The sequence below is a fragment of the Ictalurus furcatus genome, chromosome 19, assembly GCF_023375685.1.
Source record: "Ictalurus furcatus strain D&B chromosome 19, Billie_1.0, whole genome shotgun sequence".
NCBI classification, from domain to species: Eukaryota; Metazoa; Chordata; class Actinopteri; order Siluriformes; family Ictaluridae; genus Ictalurus; species Ictalurus furcatus.
The window spans coordinates 14,336,264-14,351,328 of NC_071273.1; the positions used below are offsets into that span (position 1 = coordinate 14,336,264).

A 15,065-nucleotide genomic window follows, 5' to 3' on the forward strand; every position below is an offset into this window, starting at 1 on the left:
CTAATTAAAATGGCAAAAAGCAGCAGGTCTCTAATTCTAGCCCTTTTGCCTTGAGGGATTTCCCACCAAGCGTCTAATCAACTAGAGGAGTGATGGCATTGGGATGAGAAGTGCGGGAAGAGGACAGCACTCCGAGATGGACTGACAGGTGAGGCTGGATTTAGCAAGCAATAATCTGAGCAGTCCTTCTTCTGCACCCACAGGGCTCAGTCTAATAAAGTAGGGAGAGGTAGATGAGATGGTGATTGCGTGTGTGCGCACGCACGTGTCTTTAGGAGAAGGTTGAGAGAAAGGTTATATCATTGCTGAAATCATTTCTAGAATATTTCTCACCTGAGTTCAGTGCTGTCTGCCAGGGATATGGCAGGTTTCCTGACAGCACTGCTACATGCCTGGTTATTACTGTTAGAGAGACACACACACACACACACACACACACACACACACACACACACAAAAAATCAAATATAGATTCAACCAGCCTCTAAATATTTCACTAAACATCTTACATAATTCCTGGTTCAGAGAAAATGTCAGCAATCTTATATTTGTACAGCGTCTTTCTTTCACACAAGGACACTTCATAAAGAAGAAAATGAAAACAATACATATACATTATTTATACATAGAGCAAAGTTTTTACATAAAAACTAAATGTAAAAAACTATGCATAAGATTATAAAGACTTAGGCATTAAAAAAACATGGGGTGGTGTGATGCAGAACTTGATTACAACACTGAAGGTGTTCATTTTCCTATAACAGCACATCGCAGTGTTTATTTCTCTTACACCACAGCAAATTACCAGTTATTCCATTTTTTAATTAATTGAAGAATGATACGTCATGCTTTTTCATCAGAGTATAATTACACTTCATTTTTGGGGAACATCGGCAAAACAAGTGATCACTTGCGTAATAAACAGCTGTAAACTGTCACTCCTTCACCAAGCTCTTTTTTGTCGAAAACAGCGGTTCTTAACCTGGGGATCGCAAAAAGGTCACGAGAAGCCACTGGTGTATTTTTGGACACAGTGAAGCCACCGGTGTATTTTTGGATATCCGCACTGAATACTGAGAACTGCGTGACATGGCATAGAAAAAAAACACCCCTGTTCACATTGACCTATCTCTATGAGGCTGTTTTTCCAGAGCCGGTGTACTAGAAGAACCAACAAGTCTAGTCCATTTGTTATTGTCTGCACTTATATAGTGCTTTTTTAACCTTAGCAGTTCTAAAAAGCGCTTTACACTGTTTCTCATTCACCCACACACTGACACCAATGGCTGCAGAGCTGTCATGCAAGGCGCTAGCTTGCCATCGAGAGGGATCAGTGTTTTGCCCAAGGATACTTCGGCAGGAATCGAACCGTGTTAGTGGACAACCCGCTCTACCACCTGAGCTACACCCACCTCTAATTTGGATTCCTCAAATCCACTTAAAGTATACCTCAAACAGGACGGAAGCTATTGAATAAAAACTATTTCAGACATTTGACCTTGCTGTGACCTTGACCTTGTTTGGATCGATTTCAAAATCTAATCAGTTCATCTGTCTCTCTTCTTGGAACGGATGCACGGACAGACGGAAAACCCTAAAATATAATGCCTCCACCACATAGTGCAGGGCAAAAATATGCAGCTTATCATACTACAGAGAAAACAAAGGAAAGCACAAAGTCTGTTGTTTTGAAGACATTCCTGTGAATGAAAATTCTGATACCCAAGGCCCTTTCCAGAGTTCTTAAAGAAATGTCTTGATCATATGACTACATGTTGTTCTTTATTAAATAACACCAGATCTTTTAAGAGTCATTATTAACCTTAGATTATGTTGAGTGTCTGCCATACAAGTCCCTGTGAATGAGTTTAACTATATACAGTTGCAATCAAAATGATTCAACCCCCATTGCAAATCAGGTTTATTGTAAAAATTTACAGATTTTCAGCTGTTTGCAATGAACACATCAAATAAAAGCAATTGAAATAGTTCAACACAATGAATGCTTCAAGTGGTTTCCCCAAATTCAACTGAAAATGAAACTTAGAATGACTTCTCTCTCTCTTTTCATTTCGGCTTTTCCCTAGTTCAGGGGTTGCCACAGCGAATCAATTTTCTCCATATGTCTCTGTCGTGGGTGTCTTCCAATGACACCTTGGTCTTTTTTAAGTCGATGCTTATTTGGGCCATGTAGTTCCGTAGCGGTCTTCCCCACTTCCGTTTTCCTGGGGTTTTCATTCTGAGCATTCTTCGTGTGACATGCTCTACTCCTCTTCTATTTACATGCCCAAACCATCTCACTCGCTCTTCTCTTGCTTTCTCCATGAAGCGCGCGACTTGGGCCGCTTTCCTGATTTGCTCATTTTGGATTTTGTCTAGCCTAGTGAGGCCTAACAAAAATCTGAGCATTCGCATCTCTGCTACTTCCAGAGTAGCAGTAAGTCTTTTTGTGGTAGCCACTGTTTCCAGACCATACAGCATGGCTGGTCGCACCACTTTGTTGTAGATGGTTCCTTTCTTTTTAGCCGGCACTCTTTTGTCGCACATGACTCCAGTAGTTCTTCTCCAGCTGGCCCAACCTGCTTGGATCCTGTGGTTGACCTCTTGTCGGGTCGTTCCATTTTTCTCCACAATGGATCCAAGGTAGCAGAAGTTATCTGCTTGTTCAATTTCTTCTCCATCATTGAACTTCAATGAGTCATGGTTTTCAGGATCACCAATGCACAGAGCTGCAGGTCTTTTGCAGTCACTCAAAGGTTTTTCACAACCTGCCTTCTCAGAAATCTGTTTGAAGCCATTGATAGCTCCCTTTTTCTGCCTCATCCAGGTATTTCATAAATTTTCTGCCCCTAGCTAGTTCAGGTATTTCATGTGTTGCAGCTCAAGCACACCTGGTGCAACTAATGAAGCCCTTGATTAGTTACTACAACACCTATTTTGCATATTTGTGCTGTTGTATTTTGTCATAAGTTGCATTTTCAGATGAATTTGGGCCACTTGAAGCATTTCAATTGCTTTTGTTTGATTTATTCGTTGCAAACAGCTGAAAGTCTGTAAATTTTGACAATAAACCTGATTTGCAATGGGGGTTGAATAATTTTGATCGCAACTGTAAACAATAAGGTACTAGAATGAGCACTTTAATATAAAACTGTGATTTGCATTACAGTTGGCACTACAGTCAGTGCTGCTGTTAATTTCCATCCATCTTCTCTACTGTTTTCCTACACAGGGTCGGGGGGAGCCCGGAGCCCATCCCCGGGGACTCGGTGCACAAGGTGAGGGTCACCCTGAATGGGGTGCCAACCCATTGCACATACAACGGACAATTTGGAAATGCCAATCAGCCTACAACGCATGTCTTTGGACTTGGGGAGGAAACCGGAGTACCCAGAGGAAACCCCCAAATCACAGGGAGAACATGCAGACTCGATGCATGCAGGGCAGAGGCGGGACCCTGGAGATGCTAGGCAAACATGCTAACCACTAAGCCACCGTGGCCCCCTGCTGTTACTTTATCAACCCCTTTTGACCAAGATTTGAGAATTCAGCAGCACTGTGAGATAATACGATATAATGAAGTTTACTGAATAACAGTTAGCACTGAGTGCTGTTAGAGATAAGGAATCTCAGACTATGTCTTTCAGTACTCCGTCAGCCTTTCACTTCTCTTAACTCTTAGTTCTGTGCTGCTATGAGCTAGAAAGTGTGGTGGACCGCAGTGTGTTCAGGCCTGGAGAGTCTAGATGAACACACACTGACACATGCTGCTCACAGAGACGTCCAGTTTATTCGTGCAGAACAGGAGTATTTATACACATAGATAAGCAGCAGTGCATGGGCGGTGCACGGTGCTACACAGATTCAGACAAAGCACAGCACACAGTCATACTACAAAAATAAGTCTTTTCAAGGTATAGAAAATACATGCGTCAGCTATAATAAAGGATGGCAGTTGATCAGCTTATTCAAATAGGTAATTAAGTGAATACATTCATCATAGGTATTTGATCCAGTATTCCCCATATCCAAGTAGTCTTAATAGCAGTTCATAATATAAGAGTACATGATATAAGAGAATTCTCTTCAAGTGCCTACACACCAGCAGTGTGCCATATAAAGCACTCAGGAGCTTTCTAACATCCTTCTCGGTTCCAGTTCCAGCACACGTAATTCCACTTGACATAGCTCAGTGAACAAAGAGAATCAAATCACAGAGTGAGGCTGTGTTCACACTTAGTGTTTTTTCTTCAATCGTTAGCATGGTACAATATAATTCAGTGTGAAAACACTGTGTTTAAAAGTGCTGCTGTCCTTGTTTTATTATCAGATTGGATCATAGACAAGCAAAAATGAACAAAATGTGCATTGTGTATTGTATGGCATTGTACAGTAACAAATCCATGATCCCAAATTTCTTTGCTTTTTCATTACTACCTGTCCTGTGTGGTAACCATGCTGAAAGAATTGACACAAATCAGACAGTAAAAAAAATCCGACAGTAAGGCACTGCAATCTTGTAATAATTATAAGACTGAATTTGCTTACTACATAAAGCCTAACATAATGCTGTTATAGAATGTATATAGTGAACTAAATACTCAATACAATGCCATTCGTGATATATACACAGAAGAGGGTGCTTTGGTAATTTTGTTGTATTCTGTCAGGGATTCTCAGAGGTGATGGATGCAAGCACAGACAGATGCAAGTACAGGGACTTGCTGGGGCTGATGAGTAATGAGCACCAATTTTGGCATAACCATGGCACATTCTACATCACTGTCTTGATGTAGACAAGTGACAGCACCACACACATTTTATGTAATATAAGCTATATGTTTGTTTTTTTAATCACATGTTAAACAAATCAATTTGTGAATTTCTAGTAGTACTGCATTAAATGTGCCACCTCGTAAGCAGAGAACTTCACGGGTATTGTTACACACTGGGAACAGACCACTGATCTATATATAGGGGAACAGACACAGGTACTCGACCAGGGTACTGATATTTCTGGATTCTCATTATAAAATAAAATCTTTAATTCTATATATATTTTTTATTTATATGTTTATTTCAATGTTTATATATATTTACTCTATATTTCTATAGTTCTATTTAATCTTTTTTTTGTTGTTGTTACTAGTAAAAGCTATTTAAGCTAGAGAAAAACAGATCCGAGTGGTTACAGAGCTGTTATGGTTATAATATGTGATTATGGGAATATTTTTATTTACATTTCATATCAGCATATAAAGCATGCCAGGCTACACTTTTAAAGTACAGCCAGCGTGAACACAGCATACAGAACAAAGCACATGCTTTACTGTGCTATGGCTACACATCCATATGTACCATCTTCAATTTACATTTACAACCTCTTCTACCCTCTAATCAACCAGACGAGCAAGCATGATTAATATGTGTCGGCACAAAAGCTCACACACAGCTGTGTTTCCTCTACTACAGTAACAACTTACAGCCGGGGGAGCCAAACAACACTAAAGAGCTTGAATGCAGAGCACACAAGGGCAACTTGTTTTCGAACTGCACTGGAAGCCACTTATCCACAGTGGAGAGAGACCAAGAGAAGGAGTGAGAGCAAGAGCGAGAGAGGTGTTTTTGGTATCCGTTGAAAAGCAGTTTTTGTGGGTTCAGATTGCAAGATGTGTACTGCAGTATTTAAATGTTTTCTCTACCACTCAATACGATTTTAATTCAGAATGCCATGAAGCAATAATAAAACAATTCTTCATTCACCTTGACAAATCTCAAGGTTTTTATCCTTCTTGATAAAATTGAGAACCTTCATTCTAGATAAACACTAGGCTTAGCGTTACATACACATATACAAGTCTGACATTTTGTACACTGATGCATCTAAGAATAATTATTCCCCCCCCCCCTTTCCCTAGGTTATAATACCATAGCAGAGCCACACATGCTGTCAATTTGACTGAACAGAAATAGCAGTCCTACAGCAGCACCATAACAGAGTGTAACAAACCCATTTCAAAGTACTGCTGAACAGCACTGAGATGGAATCAGCGAACAGTGAATGACTGAAGCAGGACAGGAGAGGTGTCTCATTAGGGCAGGCCTGGGGAGAGCTGCACAAATACAGCGCCATCAGCAGCCAGGACATGACAGCTGTTTCCAGCCTGTTTCCTCAGGAGACTCGCAGGGGGTGAGGGGTAAAAATAGAACTGGTTCCTCAGAGCCACAGAGCACACAGGTTCCAAGGTCTCTGGCCTCACGCTGAGCGTTTCCGTCGTGTCCTCAAGTAAATCATTTAAGCTCAAGTCACTTTGGTTCAACACAGTGCTCTGGTGCTAATCAGAGTAATCGTAGCAATATGACCCAAGCTCTCAATGGGCCTATCCTAAACATATAAATGTCACAAAATGTGTGCTTTCTTATTCTGTCTTTCCAAAAAATTTGGCTTTTTACACTCAAATAAGAAGTACTATTACTTTCGAAAGAATAATTATTCAAGTGAAGGTAAAAATACTTATCCAGGTAAGTATTTGAGTATGAGTAAGAATGGATATAGTGTAAATCTCCTCAAGCAGACCATTATCTAGTAGACAGGATCAAATGTAAGCATTTTAAAACATGAAATCCATACATCCATCCATTTTCCATACCGCTTATCCTACTCCAGGAACCTAGAGCCTATCCTAGGGGACTTGAGGCACAAAGCAGGGGACACCCTGGACAGGTGCTGTAGCATTACAATTTCCCTTCACTGGAACTAAAGGGCCCAAACCTGTTCCAGCATGACGCTGCCCCTGTGCACAAAGCAAGCTCCATAAAAGCATGGTGTGCCAAGGTTAGAGTGGAAGAACTCGTGTTCATGCTCTTCAATCTAATTCAATTTTATTTGTATAGCACTTTTAACAATGGACATCCCTGAAGGAGGTGCCAACTCATCTCAGGGCACAATCACACATACATTCACACACTACGGACAATTTGGAAATGCCATTCAACCTACACCACATGTGTTTGGACTGCAGGAAGAAACCAGAGTACCTGGAGGAAACCCCCGAAGCACGCGGAGAACATGCAAACTCCACACACAGGGTGGAGGCAGGATGCAAAACCCGCAACCCCTGAGGTGTGAGGCAAATGTAAGATAAGATACAATAAGATGTATTGATCCTCCATAGGGGGAACAAGATATGCTAACCACTAAGCCTCCATGTCCGTTACAACATGAAATCAAAATGACTAAATGAAAATAAATGCCAATTAAGTTATTTCAATTATTAATATACATCTATGCATCACTGAGGTAGAATGTACACCTCTAATCTATGGGGAAAAAACTAACTTAACCTTATTATCTCAATTTGAATTCACTGTTCACTGTCAAGATTAGAAATGGACCGTGGCTAATTGTAACGCTAACATTCATCTCTATTTGATACGGTGTCTAATTTTAGCATTAAGCATCTTCATGGACACAAACACTTTTTTTTAAGTTCTTTGTGGAGTTCCTAGAGTCATGTGAAAAAATAAGTACAACCCCAGGTAACTGTTGGCTTTTTTGACATATTTGAACGAGAAAACATTTGAAACTGTGTAATGACAAATGACACACAAAATTGACATTTTGTAGTAATTTTAAATTAACAAAAAAAAAGGAAAGAGCAATCACATGGAAAAAGTAAGTGCACTCCTACATTTATCACACCTTCAAATACATATAATTAGAATCAGGTGTTCAAGATTGGGTGACAGTGATTAGTGCAGGTGGAACCTGTTTAACCTTATTTAAACCTCTCATATCTAGTGTTCCCTTTGTTATTGAGGTGTGTGGTGTCATCATGCCAAGATCTAAAGAGTACTGTAAGATCTTCAGGAAAAAAAGGTTGTGGATGCCTATGAGTCTGGCGAGATTTAAAAAGATCTCTAAATTATTTGAAATACATCATTCCACTGTAAGAAAAATCCTTACAAATGGTGCAGACTTCAAACGACTGCCAACTAGTCCAGGACTGGCCGTCCCAGCAAATTCAGCCCATGAGCAGACCGTCTGATGCACAAAGAAGTCTCCAAGACCCCATAATTTCACCACAGCATCTGCCAGTCAGTCTTGCAAGTGTTGGTGTCAAAGTACGTGCATCTACAATCAGAAATAAATTGCACAAATTTGATCTGCATGGGAGGCGTGCCAGGAAAAAGCCTTTGCTGTCTAAAAAGTCCAATAAAGTAAGACTACAGTTTACCAATGAGCATATAGGCAAAGATCAGGCCTTTTGGAATAATGTGCTCTGGACAGATGAATGAAAGATAGAGTTGTTTGGCCACAGTAACAGCAGACATGTTTGGCGCTGACCAAAGACAGCTTTTCAGGAGAAACACCTCATACCATCTGTGAAGCACAGTGATGGAAATGTTATGGTTTGGGGTTGCTTCACTGCCTCAGGGACTAGACAGATTACATTCATGGATTCAACTATGAATTCTGCATCATATCAAAGAGTGCTTGAAGATAATGTGAGGTCATCTGTCCAAAAGTTGAAGTTGAACCAAAAGTGGACCTTTCAACAGGATAATGATCCTAAGCACACTAGCAAATCCACCAAGGAATGGCTCAAAAAGAAGAAATGGAGGGTTATGGAATGGCCTAGTCAAAGCCCGGATTTTAAATCCCATTGAAATGTTGTGGAGGGATTTGAAATGGGCAGTACATGCAAGAAAACCCTCAAACATCTTGCAACTGAAAGAATATTGTATGAAGAGTGGTCAAAAATTCCAGCAAGCCGATGTCAGAGACTGGTGGACAATTATACAGAACACCTACAAGAAGTTATTTCTGCTAAAGGTGTACTTACTTTTACCACAGAAGAATATCACATCTATTGATATTTCTGATGAATAAAGGATTGAAAAAGCCATTTGTCCTCATGGTTTTGTTCAAGTATATCAACTTTATTAATAGGCACTGTTTCAAAGATGATCAAATGTTTGCTTGTCCAAATATGTATTAAAAATAAATAAATAAATAAATACCATTTCCGTGGGGTGTACTTTTTTTTTTTTTTTTTTTTTCCACATGACTGTAATAAGACTGACAATGTTTGACTGGTACACATTGGAGTGATGTAAACAGTGACCTCATGAAGAGTAAAGAAGAAGAAGATGTGACAGGCCATGGAGAATCAAAAAGAAATCCTAATGAACAAAACAAGCAGAACATCCAGCCAATTCTAAACCGTGGGGGGAAAAATAAATAAACAGAGCAGAGCTGAATGTAACAAAGTAAAAGTATATTTTTGTCTTTACACGTTTACTTGAGTAGGAATAAAACGTTACCAACATTAAAACTGCTCTTACAAGTATATAAGAATATAAAATCACTCTAGTAATTGTAATTGAGTAAATGCAGTGCTTTACTACTCTCCTCTGTGGCTTAGTTAGCCAGCACTCTAAGACAGCATGGCTTTACATTCTGATCTCAGTGATTAAAGCAGGAATAAACTAACAGGGAGGAGAAAGAGATTGATGAAGGAATGAAGATTAGAAGAAACTGGCTGAGCGTGATTTTTAGACCTGAATTGGAATTGCAACCAAAACATTCACCAAAAAACAATCCCAACTGTGTTGAAACCATAATGTTGCCTTTTCAAGAAAATGGGACAGGACTGAACATGGAGCCAATTTCTGGTGCAGAAAAATGTAAAGATAAATGAAGAAACAAACAGATGTATTTCATGGCACAAAGCATAACTGATAAAAAAAAAAACTGATTGTTCCAGGCTTAAATACAGTTTTAAACATTACACGCTGCACCTTTAACATATGCGCACACACACACACACAATCTGTGAAGAGCACACTCACTCAATCTCCATGCTGAGCAGCTCCAGCAGTGCAGTGAAGATGCCCATTTCATAGAGTAGAAAGACATTGTGTCGTGACCACTGGAGAACATCTGCTTCTGTGTTACACTCATCAAACACGCCTTTATTCACATACACATTCACACACACATACAAAAAAAAAAAAAAAAAAAAAAAAAAAAAAAGAGTATTTGGGAATGTAACATATATACACACACACATCTGCTATACATTCTCTATTGTAGAAACACTGAATACAATGCAAAGACTCAGTCTCAATGTGTGTGTGTGTGTGGGGGGGGGTTGTACCCTGGGCCAGGTAGAGTATAGCCCGAGCCACTTTGAGTCTCTTATCTCTGTCCGTGACCTCTAGAGCATCCAGCAGTCGCATGATATATGCCCTCTGTTCATCCACACTCAGCTCCACCCATCTCCTGCCCTTCACTGAGACACACACACACACACACACACACACACACACACACACACACACACAGAGAGAGAGGGAGGGAGAGAGAGAGAGACAGAGAGAGAAAAAAAAACACGAGTAAATACACACATTCAATCAGTCTCCACTCTCACTGCTCAATGACTCTCTCAGTCTCTTTGTTTCACATCTGAGAAAGATTAGTGAGCATTAGTGTTCCTGTTTGATCGATCCATCAGGTGCATTGAAAATCTCAAACGTCCACTTTATATTTAGATAATTATAAAGTGAATCTTGGAATTGTGTCTCAATATATAAAAAAAAAATTTCAAGGGGCTAGAGATTTGAAAGGACATACAAGAAGAAATTATGCCAGTTATAAGGCTGATGGGAATTAATTTGCAGGGACAACCAATTTGACAATAGAGGAGTGGAGAGCAGACATGACAGGAGAGGTGACACAAGAGCAGAGAGAGAGAGAGAGAGAGAGAGAGAGAGAGAGAGAGAGAGAGAGAGAAAGAGTGAGAAAGAGAGAGAGATAGGGTGAGTGAGACAGAAAGCGTGAGAGAGAGAGAGAGAGAGAGAGAGAGAGCACGGAGGTCTAACAAGGTGATCTGAGCTTGCACACACAGTGAAGAGATAAGCCCATGGGCAAACAACCATAAGCACCAACACTGTGCACTCATGTTCATGCTTAAATCAGTATAAACACGATCAGCACCACAGACGAGTATTACTCCTCTAGTAAAACTCCAGTGCATTTCATCATAAATTAAATTTTTTGCATTGGTAGGTCTGTAGGATGTGTGATTTCCCCTTACAATAATTTAGACACATTTCCCTGCACTGTGGAACAAATTGGTACATTTTCTTTACTCAGAATGTAATGATGTGGAAAGTGTAAATGCAGTTGTTGAGAAAAGTTCATGCAAAACTTGCATTTTTGTAGAATAACCTCATGATTTTTTAGTTAAAGATATTTGTAGATTAAGCTATAAATCAGCGTATTTCACACACACACACACCCCTATCTATCGTCAACACAACATGCACAAATTACATCTCAACAACATGTAGCTTGTTTGCTATCAGTGCAGCATTGTTTTTATCACCTTTAATGCACGTTATTAATATTTCACATTATACATTTAGACCAGTGGGTATATTTATTCAGCTCATGATTTTTACTAAGTTGGATATTACCAGCTAAACAAAACCCTTGAAAAAAAGTTGTGTGAGGGGAACTTGAGCTGAATCTACTCATCACAGGGTGAGAGAATGGATATTTAATAAACCATCACAAAAAAGGGCTTCTGTCTTACAACACTCACAGGTTTAAAGAACACTGTATGCTCAACAATGGTTTAAAAAAAAAAGAAAAAAAAAAGTGGATACTAAAAAAACTCTTCTCTAATCGCAAACATGATGCACACGACATCACTGAGATGTAAAGTGTGCAAGTATTGACAACGTAGGTGTGTGTTATATAAATTTGTATTTTTTTACTTTAGTGCTCCAGTGTTTAAAGCTGGATACAACTGTATAAGAATAGCTTTAGTAAGACTCTATTGTAATGTCTCGAGCATCAGTGAAAGGGTTGTTTTGAATCCACATTTTAGCCTAGAAACATTTTGAAACATTTACTGAATTTCCCAACTGCCTTCAGGCTCACACAATAATGTAAAATACACCGGTTTTCTGTTCTTTTCAAATCACAGAGAAATTGAACATCTAGTTCCAAGACAATCTTCTCTGAAAGAATAATATGTTCGCTATTACAGACTTGCTGGTGTGAATGGTGGTTAATTTTTAATAAGGTGTGGCCATGAGTTAAACTTCTTGAGTTGTATTTTTCATCTATGAAATACTTAACTATCCCATCCATCCATTTTTCCATGCCACTGATCCTACACAGGGTCGCAGGGAGCCTGGAGCCTATCCCATGGGGGACAGCCTGGACGGGATGCCAAGCCATCGTAGGGCACAATCGCACAAACATTTACAGACCCATTCACACACTACATACAATTCAGAGATGCCAATCAGCCTACAACACACGTCTTTGGACTGGGACAGGGAGAACATGCAAACTCCACACGCACAGGGCAGAGAGGGGACTCCACCATGACCGTGACCCCCATCAGGGTCACTGGTATTGTGACATGGATACATTAGCCAATGTCACTTTAAGTGACTTCTCTGACTTTTTTCCATCCGTTCCCAACAAATAATTAACTGGAAGTCACGTATTAAGATAGATGCTCCCGCAACATATTAAGTCCTGGGCTCAACCTACACAATTTGTGGCTACAAAATTGGTCTTGTATGGCCACAGTTATAACTGTAATTATATAACAATCTGTGGCCATTTAGATATTTTGTGGCCTCCAAATATTAATATGTGGTCACGACTTATTAAGAACTATCCACCAATTCATCTCAGAGGCTCAGTATTTTACAGTCAGCAGGCTACAGGACATTACAGTCTGTGTGTGCAAAAACGTGTAAAAGAAAACAGACTTCTAACTGGGCTGCTGAACTGGTTAAACACAGCAGTGTCTTCTTCGTACACATTCTTCAAGACACACATTGAGCTGTACTTTGTACATTTGGCTCTTTGTTCTTCCCTGCAGGGTGTACTTCACACACACACACACACACGCACACACAGGAACTGTACCATGCTGACAGTTCATTTCTCTCTCTTTCCGGGCCACTTGGGAGCTTTCAATTAATCAGCTCCTTCAGTCTCCCTCTCGGCACACACACTTTACATGTGTGAATAACCTTCTCACACAGCACTCTCTCTTGGTAAAGAGCTAGAATTCCACCACAGAAACCAGCCACAGTGACAGAACATGCACAAAAACACAATCATGAACACAACAGTTCTGAGTAGGCCTATGAGGTTATTGGTGGGGGGATGATTGTAACTGGCTACAGCTGAAGTAAACAAGGAGATGTGTACTGTTCACACCGCTCTGTAACCGGACGAGACATGATAGTCTTGACATTACCGTGACTCTTAAAGTCCTCCTCAAAGCAGTCCCGGTTCAGACTGAACTCAGGCTCCTCGGTGTAACTGTACAGCTCTGAAAGAGAAGAAGAAAGAGAAAGAAGAAGTGGTATAGCAGGTACAACATGTTCTACAAATAAATGTGCTGAATGTAAACCCTGTGTAGCATTTTTTTTTTTTAATGGCCCAGTACATGGCATGGTCATGAACCCTTTCAGCTGGACTTCATTTGCATAACATTCGTATGTGTTTCGTATGATCATGTTGTAGTATTCGGAGGCATGGTGGCATGACGGGTAACCTTGATGTCTCACAGCTCCAGGGTCCCTACTCAATCCTGAGCTCAGGTTACTGTCCGTGTCTGAGGGGGCTTTCACACTGGCAGTTTAGTCCAAAATAGAGCATGAAATATTGGTAATGTGAAAGCTGTTATGTGGACCAGGAAGCGGACCATGGTACCAAACCCAAGACTACCTGTAGGACATGGTCTGAGTTCCACCTGAGAAAACCACCTGAATTTACTCTGGGTTCTCTGGTTTCCTTCCACCTCCCAAAATCATGCCGGTTGGTGAACTGGCTGCTGTAAATTGAGCCCAGGCATGAACAAGTGTGCAAATGTGTGTATCCCATGTCACCAACAATCACTGTGGATAGAAACTGATCTACATACAAAATAATAGAACAAGCAAAGATTCAAGTAACAAACTATACCATTTCTCAACAAATGTGCATGGTAGTTTAATGACACGAGGAAACATTCCACTCTGACAAACTCAGGCTTGCTGGCTAGCATAATATATACATAATATATACATTCGCCTGCTTATATTTCCAGCAAATTTCTTAACGTTTGTAAATATTTGTATCAACATAAACACATTCAACAACTGAGACATAAACTGAACAAGTTTCACAGACATTTGGCAAACATAAATAGAATAATGAGTCCCTGAACAAAGGAGGGGTCAATGTCAAGAGTAACAGTCAGTATCTGTGGCCTCCAGCTGCTTTAAGTACTACAGTGCATCTCATCCTCATGGACTGCACCAGATTTGTCAGTTCTTGTTATGAGATGTTACCCCACTCTTCCACCAAGGCATTTGCAAGTTCTCCATCACGTCTGGGGGGGGCACATGGTTAGACGTAATTTTCCACTGCAAGGACGATCAACTGTCCTTCCTGTCTCCCTGTAGCACTGTCTTAGGCGTCTTACGTTACAGACATTGCATTTTATTGCTCTGGCCACATTTGCAATCCTCAAGCCTCCCTGCAGCAGGCCTATGGCATGTTCACGCAGGCGAGCAGGCACTCTAGACATGTTTCTCTGGTGTTTTTTTTTTTTAAGAGTCAGTAGAAAGGTCTCTTTAGTGTCCCAAGTTATTGTAACTGTGACCTTAATTGCTACCGCCTGTAAACTGTTCGTGTCTTAAGGACTGTTCCACAGGAGCATGTGCAATAATTGTTTATGGTTCACTGAACAAGCATGAAAAACATTGTTTAAACCCTTTCCAATAAAGATCTGTAAAGCTTATTTGGATTTTACAAATGATCTTTAAAATACAGTCTCCTGAAAAATGGATGTTTCTTTTTTTGCTGAGTATACGTGGGAAAAAAATTCCATCCATCCATCCATCATTTTTCCATACTACTTATCATACACAGGGTCACGGGGAGCCTGGAGCATATCCAAGAAGACCCCCTTGACAAGGTGCCAACCCATCACACGGCACAAACACACACTACACACAATTTGGAAATGCCACTCAGC

The 15,065-nt window shown here is 40.2% G+C and overlaps 1 protein-coding gene across 6 annotated transcripts in view; it reads right to left on the reverse strand.

The window, feature by feature from the left end:
* Nucleotides 1–15,065, reverse strand: part of strip2 (striatin interacting protein 2) — a 44,408-nt gene that overhangs the window by 19,560 nt on the left and 9,783 nt on the right. For 3 of the 6 annotated variants that reach the window (XM_053649777.1, XM_053649775.1, XM_053649774.1), the window contains exons 1-4: nucleotides 13,299–14,035; nucleotides 10,164–10,298; nucleotides 9,856–9,976; nucleotides 334–402 (exon numbers count right to left, since the gene is read on the reverse strand). In XM_053649777.1, coding sequence (XP_053505752.1) covers nucleotides 334–402; nucleotides 9,856–9,976; nucleotides 10,164–10,298; nucleotides 13,299–13,560 — 587 coding nt within the window. In that variant the 5' untranslated portion in view covers nucleotides 13,561–14,035. Of the gene's footprint in view, nucleotides 1–333; nucleotides 403–9,855; nucleotides 9,977–10,163; nucleotides 10,299–13,298; nucleotides 14,036–15,065 lie in introns of those variants that run through there. The other 3 variants (XM_053649779.1, XM_053649778.1, XM_053649776.1) reach the window with 2 other exon arrangements.